Consider the following 10,000-nt stretch of genomic DNA (forward strand, 5'->3'; position numbering starts at 1 on the left):
GTCTGTCGGTTGCTCCGGAAAATGGTGCGAAACAGTTTTGGCGCGCAGTCTGACCTTGAAAAGTTCAGTGGTTGAAAGTGCCATTTTCCCTTTCTCGAAATAGCGTTCGTCTTTGTTTTTTGTTGATGTTTTGCGTAGAGTGAAAAACAGTGGAAAGCACCGCTTGAAATAGGTGTGGTGTGTGTCTGTGTGTGTGTTTGTTTTTGACAGTATGATTTGAGAGATTTTGAAAACATTGTGAAGTGTTCCTGTTTTTTGTTATGGGGGCGGCTGAAATTAAATGACGTCATGTTTTAGGGAAAGTGTTAGGAAATCACTGATATGTTTCTAATTGTTATATGACGCTAGTTTAATTGTATAATGATTTAATTAAGATACAAAGTTGATTCCGTTGCAAATTTTTTTATAAGTTTATCGCTGTTCGAATACTTGATAAAACCACTTTTATTGTTTATTATACCAATTTCCCTATCCGGAAATTTAGGAAAGACCATAAGATAAATATTTCAGTTTTGTCAGAGTATTAAAAATTAAGAGAACATTTATCGAGTTTGAAAAATTAAGAACATGTATCGGATTTGAAAAATTAAGAGAACATTTATCTAGTTTGAAAAATGAAGAGAACATTTATCAAGATTGAAAAATAATGAGAACATTTATCGAGTTTGGAAAATTAAGAGAACATTTTATCGAGTTTGAAAAATGAAGAGAACATTTCTCGAGTGATTTCTTTGAATCGTCAAAGACTGGAAAAATATGAAACTGACCGTGACCAGATTTTATCTCTTTAGATGATAACCATATCATTACCTAACAGCCCGACCTAGCGGTAAATCACCCTACCTGTTGGACACCATCGATTTCATCATAAAACGCCGCACTGATGACCGTGACTTAATGAATCATCTTGCAAGTTAACCGTCTGAAATCGATTTGCAAAGAGGACTGGTTCAAATGAGCTTAATTACTCGTGAGAACTTTCTTTGCTGGGAACGTCAGAATGGAGGAGGTGTGCGCATGCGCGTGAATGCGAGTGTGCCTGGAAGTATATATATATACCTGAAGGTCAGATTTTCTCACCTGTTTGACTCATACCTGCGGACAGGTGAACATGGTCTGGATACAGGTAAGTCTCCTGCAGTTTTTTTTATGATAGGTGCAATTATTCTTAATTAATTTTGTTGGTATTAATTTGTTGAATCCTTTTTATTTTAGTAGCTAACCCTTTTAATTTTAGTAGCTAATTATAACTACATTTGATATTAAATAACAGTTTTTATATAGGTTTGAAGTTGTTTTCACTACTTTTAATCATCGGTGACTATATAAACATATTTAATTTTGCTAATTCAGATGTTTCAGGAGTTCAGAGTTTTCCACTCTTTTGATTATTTATAATTACACAGGTTCGAGTTTTTGTATATATATATATATATATATATATATATATATATATATATATATATATATATTATATATATATATTATATATATATATATATATATATATATATATATATATATATTTATATATACTTAGGCATTATTTACAGATTGAATTTAGACATAGAATATATACGGTATTACTGAAAGTTTCATTTTTCACAATGGGTATCAATCTTGTTAATTGAATTTTTCGGATTAATTATCTGTAGTTATCGATATCCCTATTTTATTTTAATGGGTTTGCTTCAGTGAGTGCTCGTCAAGTTATGAATAATTTGAAATAATTATTTGTTGAAGGACCACTGATAACCCTATTAAAACTGATAACACACCTTTCACTTTTCAGTGACAATTTCAAATGTCAAAGAACTGAAATTTTCTTCCTTTTTTTTTTTTTTTTAAATTTCCAATTTTTTTTCGGAATTCAGATAATGTCTCATCATCTTCAGCCTTTAATTTTATTTGAGGGCATGTTATTAAAATGATCACTTATAACATTTCAATTTTATCTTTAACTTTTCTATGCAAACCCTTAGCTCTCATTTAGAATGATTTGATATTGTTAAAGGCTTGTTTATTATATTCAGATTTGTAGCTTTATTGATTATGTAGTATCCGAGTTGAAAATTTTAAAGTTGTCGATGTGTCTTGGGTGGATTATTTTCTTTCATGACTGTGAATACTTATACTTTCAATATATCTAAATGTGAACATAGAAATACAATTTGACCGTATATATATATATATATATATATATATATATATATATATATATATATATATATATATATATATATATATACTGTATATACATGTACACACACACACACATATATATATATATATATATATATATATATATATATATATATACATATATATATATACACACACACACACAGTACGTGTGTATAACTGAATCACGAAAATATGGAACGTGAGAAATATATTATTAACTATATTAATAAAGGCAAATGCCACGAAGGAAAGTAAAACAACAGAGTGGTGCTAGGCCTTTCGACACAACGGTCATTTACTAGCTAGTAATGGACCATTGTGTCGAAAGGCCTAGCGCCACTCCGTCGTTTCCCTTTCCTTCGTGTCATTTGCCTTTATTTATATATATGAGTGTGCGTGTGTGTATTTGTGTACATACATACATTTTTACACACGTACATAATGAAAACAGTCTCATAAGTCGTGCTTGTTATAACTCGTTTTGCAAGTAGTTTATATACTTAGAATGTTTGTGATAGATATCCACTTCATAATTTTTTTATCCTGTTGAAGAACGTTGAAGAACTTTGATACTCTTAGTAAATTCGTTCACCCAGGTATGGATACTTCACGTGACCACCTTCCTGTTAATTAACGGAGACAGCGATGTCCCTTTCACGCAACTGCAGAGACAGAAGGCCAGGTCGCACTCGACCTCCCTGACGTCACACTTGACCGGCGGCAAGGAATACCTCGATGAGGCATCTCCACTGGCGTCTCAAACGTCACGTTCGATCAGCAGCAAGGAAGGCATCAGAGAAGGCCCTCTTCCTCCGCATTCAAGCCAACCGAAGTCACCCTTGAGGTTCCTCTCCTCAAAATCGAGTATTAGGTCTTCAAGTAACATACAACCTCTTCTGCTGTCTATCTGGAAGCCAGACTCCACCCACTACGCTCTCTCATCCTCGGAAGTGCACAAGAAACCAAGGGAAACACGCCGGAAACGGGTGACGTCGCTTCCTAGGGACAGACCCTAAGGAATTCTCCCCAAGGTGTCGCTGGTCCAGGATTGTTGGATGACGCTTCAACTGTAAGTACATTTATGATAAGCATATAAGTAATTAAGTTAGCTTTAGTTAAGGATTTATGTGAGTCTGTTTACACGCTTTAACGTAAGTATCTGCGAAGGAAGTTATTGTTTTACACTCTAGACTCTCTAGCGGAAGGCGCGAATCAATTCATGCATGTGTTTGGGAGGGTGGAGTTGAAAATGATAACTGGCTTAGGTATCGACTATTACAATTGTATGTTTATATATACATACATACATTATATATGTGTGTGTATACATACACATGTATTATTATATATATGTAATTTATATATTTTATATTATTATATATATATATATATATATATATATATATATATATATATATATATATATATATATATATATATATATATATATATATATATAATATATGTGTGTGTGTGTGATATTTGCAATATCAGTAATAGGTATTAGGCGGGAAGCACCATAGCCCCCAGCAACTGGTGACTTTCATACCACGTGGACGAGGCGTGACTGCAACTTTTGCTTTCCTTTCCTTTGCTCGAAACCCCTTAGGAAAGGAAAGTTTGTTATTATAAATGGCCAGCGTTGAAAAGGAGGAGGAGAGAAAGACTTAGAAAGTGCAAAATAATGGCGTGCAAGAGACATGGGAAAGAAAGGGCCTTAATTTCAGAAGAGTGAATGTGGGTGCAAGATGAATATGGATATTACATTGTGTAAGCTGTAGGCATTCAGTGTACTGTGGATGAGTCTGCTGTGCAGTTATATGAACGTTCTTCTTTCCTGTACCTCTTTACATAATTCTACCCATCATTTTCTTAGTCTTCCTCTCCTTTTCCGCGCTAGCACTTCAGAATTGCACATTCTTTTTGCCAGCTTATTGTTTTTGAAGTATTTACACATGGCCGAACTATCTAAACAAATTGCTCCACCCTTTTACCTGCGCTAACTTTTCTACAACCTTTAACAAAGCGTAACTCACCCTGCCAATTCCTCTTACGGTACATATGCCTGCAAGCAGTTCACCTCAACAGCTTCAGTTCCTTTTCTTTCATTTGCTCTTAGCATGCAAACTTCACTTCCATAACGGAGAGTAAGCTCAACATTCACTTCATACTTTCCCACCTTGACTTCAATAGACTCTAGATTTCTTCTTCTTTCTTTTGCATACAACGTGGCGCCTTCATTGCCTCTCCCGTTCAGTACGTCGTTTCTTAACTCATACTTTTATCATCTGTTCCATTTACTCTCAAGTACCTATACCTTCCATCCTTACGCAGTCTGTATCCATTGTCTCATCTTCCTGGCTTTCATTTACCCTCATATCCGTAGTTTAACTTACTCTTATTAATTTTCTCCTCTTGAAAACACATTCAGGCATTTCTGCCGTTTCTCTTTACTATCCCAGTTAGTGCTGCTTCATCTACAAACATTAACCGATTCATACTCCATTCTCATTGCACAACTTCGCATATCTACAAAATTTAGACGTCCTTTCTCTAACTCCTCACACTGCTTCATCTCTAAAGATATTAAACTGCCTAGGAGACATCGCGCACCCATGTCTCAGACCTACTTATGCATCCTGCCAGTCACGTTTCCTCCTACAGTATAGATTCTGATACATAATTCGCTTCCATCATGAAAGCATTTTATCGTTTCAAGCAACTTGCCTTCTGTACCGTACAACCGCGGCCCCCCCCCCCGCCTCTGCTTTGGTTTCCTGTCGACTCTGTCATTGTCTTTTTCTAGGTCAGTATATACCAAATGCATATTTTTACTTTGGTCTTCGTTTAAAACGCTTTATGTAACTATGTCATATAAAGAAAAACTTAGCCTCACATCCTGTTCTTCCTGTATCAGCTTTCAGTCATTATATATATATATATATATATATATATATATATATATATATATATATATATATATATATATATATATATATATACACACATACATACATTAACATCTATTCGCCTCTCTCTCTCTCTCTCTCTCTCTCTCTCTCTCTCTCTCTCTCTCTCTCTCTCTCTATATATATATATATATATATATATATATATATATATATATATATATATATATATATAAACAAACAAATATAATACCGCTAGTGGATAACAGTCACATACATTATTTTCAACTCCACACACACACACACAGACACACACCCACACAAGCACACAATAATTTCCGCCCTTCCTCGAGCGTGAAATGCCGAATTCTCTGGCCAGCGTTTACGAAACGCATGCACACTGATTATGACCCGGAGTGTCTTATTGTTCCTTGGGGGTCGTCGATGGCGGGATTCCGCCTAATCACCGGTTTTACTTTCGGCGGCAGTAATTTCCTTCCTCCGTTCTCGTGTCGTGGCTAAGAATATCTTGTTGCAGGTCTCCAAGGCTTTTGCTTCGTTGGGGAAAGAGTCGTTATGTTGTTGTCGGTGTGGTGGAGTGATAATGATAATAATAATAATAATAATAATAATAATAATAATAATATTTATTAATAATAATAATAATAATAATTATTATTATTAAATAATAATAATAATAATAATAATAATAATAATAATGATAATAATAATAATAATAAGAAGAAGAAGAAGAAGAAGAAGGATGCAGATGTATTGATAGTAATGAAATTTATAGCAGTAGTGATGATAACAATAACAGTGAGGGTGGAGTGATGATAATGATATTACTGTAATAAAGATGCAGATGTATTAATAATAATGAAAAGTATAGCAGTAGTGATGATATAATAATAACAATGATGGTGGGGTGATAATAATAATGACATAAATAAAGATGCAGAAGTATTAATAGTAATGAAATTTATAGCAGTAGTGATGATAATGATAATAATAATGAGGGTGGTGATAATAATAATGGTTATATGAAAGATGCAGATGTGTTAATAGTAATGAAATTTATAGCAGTAGTGATGATAATGACAATAATAATGAGGGTGGGGCGATAAAAATAATATTGATAAAGATGCAGATGTATTAATAGTAATGAAAATTATAGCAGTAGTGATGATGATAACGATAACAGTGATGGTGGCATGATAATAATAATGATATGAAAGTTGAAGACGTATTGCTAATAATGAAAATTATAGCAGTAGTAATGATGATAACGATAAGAATGGTCATCATGATGACGAGATTTGTATAAGTATCATTAACAACAAAACAACCTCATCAGCAATAATATATACTATTATTTACGTTTCTTTCATAACTGTAGATTGGTTTCCTTGTTTATGTCATCTCCTCTCGAAACTGAAATCATTAACATTCCTTAGCTCTCAGTGACCTGTCATTCCGACTATTTGTTACGTATAACTCTTTCCGCTATCAGTACAGGGTCAAACACATTCTTTCAATTACAGTTGATGATGATAAATAAAGGAATCAAAGCAAATTTCCATTCTTACCCTGGCTGTTTTCTCCCAATTTTCGTACAAGGCCAAACCACATAACGCATTTTGTTTCATTTTTCTCACCTAGGAAATACTGCTAAATAAAAGTTACTGAAATAGATGCCGCTTCATTTTCTTTCTAATTGCATCCGTTACTCTCGTCTGAACGCGGATATCTATTTTACCCCATTTTCCTTACTTGGCCAAACCATATCAACATATTTGGTTTCATTTTTCTCACTTTGGAAATACTAGCAGATAAAAGTTATTGAAATAAATACCCCTTTCATTTTTCTTTCTAGTTGCATCCGTTACTCTCCTCTGATCGCGGCGGACACCGTACCAAGAGAGCTTCCTACAAAAGCTTCAAGGAATCGCGACTGAGAGGCAAAGCCGAAGGGATGTACTCTCTGCTGCTTCCTGATGACCGAACTCAAATTGTCAGTTACTACGCGGATGAAAACGGCTACTTCCCCACGATATCGTACAAAGGTGGACACCAGTTCAATTATTACTTCACGTATCCTCATGAGGCTAGTAATCATCCCGAACATTTGCAGAAAGGTACGGATGTGTACAAGAATCCTAGACGTCCAGGACAAGGGAAACAGCCACATCACCCAACCACAGCTGGCGATCATTACACAAGTCGAGTCGGCCGTTTAGGAGAAGTTGCACTAAGCAAACCCTTGATCCAGCCATTACGTCTCAGCGCTCACCAATCTCAGAAATTTCCTGGTCACTCGTATACCAGCTTACCTGTATCTAAATACCAGGCACCTTTAACAGCCAAGAGTCAAAGTCCACAACATTCTTCTGCACTTCTGAAATCTCTGGACCCAACAAGACATTCTTACAGAGGAGATGAAGTGAAATCTCATTTTTCATTGAAAAGATTGCCATTAGTAGCTGAACAGAAGTACATTTCACCAGGAAATTCCTATCAGCATTCGAGTGACAGTTCCGGGTATTCTTATGATCATCCTTCCATGAAAAATGCTCCATCTTACGCACAAAACACATACGTAACAGCGCAGCCTCATGTTCTTCCATCACAGTCGTATGGCCCTCCTCCTCCGCCTAAATACAGCGCTGACTCAAAAGTTCCAGTGCTAGGTGCTGCCAAACCCACTGCCCATGAACTAAGAAAGCCTACAGCTCATGCCTTAAGTGATCACTACGGCCCCCCTCACCATGTTCTTCCATCACAATCGTATGGCCCTCCTCCTCCGCCTAAATACAACGCTGACTCCAGAGTTCCAGTTCTAGGTGCTGCCAAACCCACTGCCTACAAACCTACAGCTCATGCCTTGAGTGATCACTACGGCCCCCCTCACCAGACAGGATACAGCTCAAAGACCCTCTCTCCCAAACCTTTGCATCATGCAAGCACTCCGGCAGTGAAAGGATTACCCAGCGTAGCTGCTCATCCTGCAAAAGCATCAGCATTGAACCTACTAAATCGTGGACTTCTTGTGGCAAGCCGGATGCTGGAAGACGGAGAGGATCTTTCTGTATATATTGCTTCTCTTGATAGTCCAGACTCTGGGTATTCAGATAATCCATTCACGATGGATGACTTCATGGCACTGATCAACTTTGACGTTACGAAGACTCTGTTTCGCCCTCCAAATATCTTGACAGATCAGCCTTTCTTCAGGCCGCCCAGAACACTGAGGAGATTGATTACGACTGAGGATTTAGTCTCATAGCCCTTTCTAGGTGAATCAGTGGGCCACCATATGACAAACTTTCTCCTTTGGGGTCGACTGTTTCTGGAGTACTCAGTTTGGTGAGTGTCTTCCTTTTTCTGCTGCTTAGTTGTGTAATCTTGGTTTTTGTGATTCCTATATTCTTCACTCTTTTATCCTTCCTTCAGGCTAAGGGTATTTAAGGGCATCAAGATGCTCGTTCCATTGGCCTTTCCATATTGAGTAAAAAAAAAAATAGATTCTTAGTCAGTGATTCTAGCCATCACTGATTACTCAGACTTTTACTTGATCACCTTTGGAACTGAGACGGGACAGTTACCCTTTCATCACTTGCTGACGACCTTGAAAAACCTGGCATGAAACTGAAACTTCTTACTTGCAAGTTCTCGTGATCATTAACCCCAGTCAGTTGTCATTCTAGTCCTTTTTTACCACAAAGCATCTGTATAGTTTGTGTTGTCAGATAAGTTAGTTATTAAGAATCATATAGCTATCTAAAGCGCTGTTATGGCATAGGAATTAGTCGTTCTATATACTTAGCATCTAGAGCACTCTACTATCTTTCCTAAGAACTTTATTGATATGACTTAATCTACCTCTTTAATGGTCAGTTTGCATAGTCATGCGCTGACTCTCCTTAGAACCTACATGTATATATTTTTGTACAGAAACCTTTATATAGCTTTGTAACTCTTGTAGGTCTGAGTTTTACTAGTGTTTAGATTCTACGTTTCAGTCGATTTCAAACTTCACAGAGGCTAACTACCGTTCATAGGGAGGTATGAACGGTAGTTATCCCCTGTGAAGTTTGAAATCGACTGAAACGTAGAATCTAAACATTGTAGTAAAACTCAGACCGATTTGTAAGACATAAATTTTGACAAGAAGAAAGTATGCATTGTTTATTAAATAAATCTTATAAAATAAACCTTAACTGTTTTAATCAGGGTCTGTTAGATCACCTAACACTATAAACAGTGCATGGTATGTATACATACTGTAGCATTATGCATACAGAGAAAAAAGTAAGTTGTTTATATTGTTCTCTTGGCATAATTCCATTTAATTTTAGTTTAGAGTAAATATTTAATGGGATCATCCTGAGATTGTACTCGAAACACAAGCACCGTAAATAAATCTCAGGCATCTCTTACAATCATCCAACGTGTTTAAGCAAAGTTACATTTGTCATTAATGATTAATCATCCAGTACTCAAGGATTAAACGGAAATAAAAGTCAAATATTAAAGCCTTATCAAAATCCCGATGCAAAGGTATCAGCAAACCCATGAAGGTGATACGCATACTTTAAAAGTGAGAAAATAAAATAAATATATCTCTAATGCGAAGCGCTACGGAGCGAGCAACCTTGACCTTTAGCTAAGCCCAGGCCTGAAGGAAGGAAGTAACATAAGGCTGTAAAAATACGTGGTTTCTGACCCTGAAGAAGACGACAGGTCGCCTCTTCAAAGAAGGAAGATTATAAGCATCAGGGGAAAAAGGGCTGGCTTCATTGATTGAGGTATTTTTGGCGTAGAACAGACACAACTCTTATTAGAGAAAGACAAAATGAAATGATTTTAACAGACTCTGGTGAATTGTTACATAGACTGAGTGATTT

At 36.0% G+C, this 10,000-nt stretch overlaps 1 protein-coding gene across 3 annotated transcripts in view; it reads left to right on the forward strand.

Moving 5' to 3' along the window:
* The window catches only part of LOC136834971 (tyrosine-protein phosphatase non-receptor type 23-like), an 84,068-nt gene extending 74,765 nt beyond the window's left edge, over positions 1 to 9,303 (forward strand). The window contains exons 1-3 of one of the 3 annotated variants that reach the window (XM_067097935.1): positions 1 to 1,126; positions 2,781 to 3,253; positions 6,970 to 9,159. The exon at positions 1 to 1,126 is cut by the window's left edge and continues 140 nt beyond it. In XM_067097935.1, coding sequence (XP_066954036.1) covers positions 7,069 to 8,379 — 1,311 coding nt within the window. In that variant the 5' untranslated portion in view covers positions 1 to 1,126; positions 2,781 to 3,253; positions 6,970 to 7,068 and the 3' untranslated portion in view covers positions 8,380 to 9,159. Of the gene's footprint in view, positions 1,127 to 2,780; positions 3,254 to 6,969 lie in introns of all 3 variants that reach the window. The other 2 variants (XM_067097932.1, XM_067097934.1) reach the window with 2 other exon arrangements.
* Positions 9,304 to 10,000: the final 697 nt, after the last annotated feature.

This window comes from Macrobrachium rosenbergii, chromosome 54 (assembly GCF_040412425.1).
Source record: "Macrobrachium rosenbergii isolate ZJJX-2024 chromosome 54, ASM4041242v1, whole genome shotgun sequence".
Classification (NCBI taxonomy): Eukaryota; Metazoa; Arthropoda; class Malacostraca; order Decapoda; family Palaemonidae; genus Macrobrachium; species Macrobrachium rosenbergii.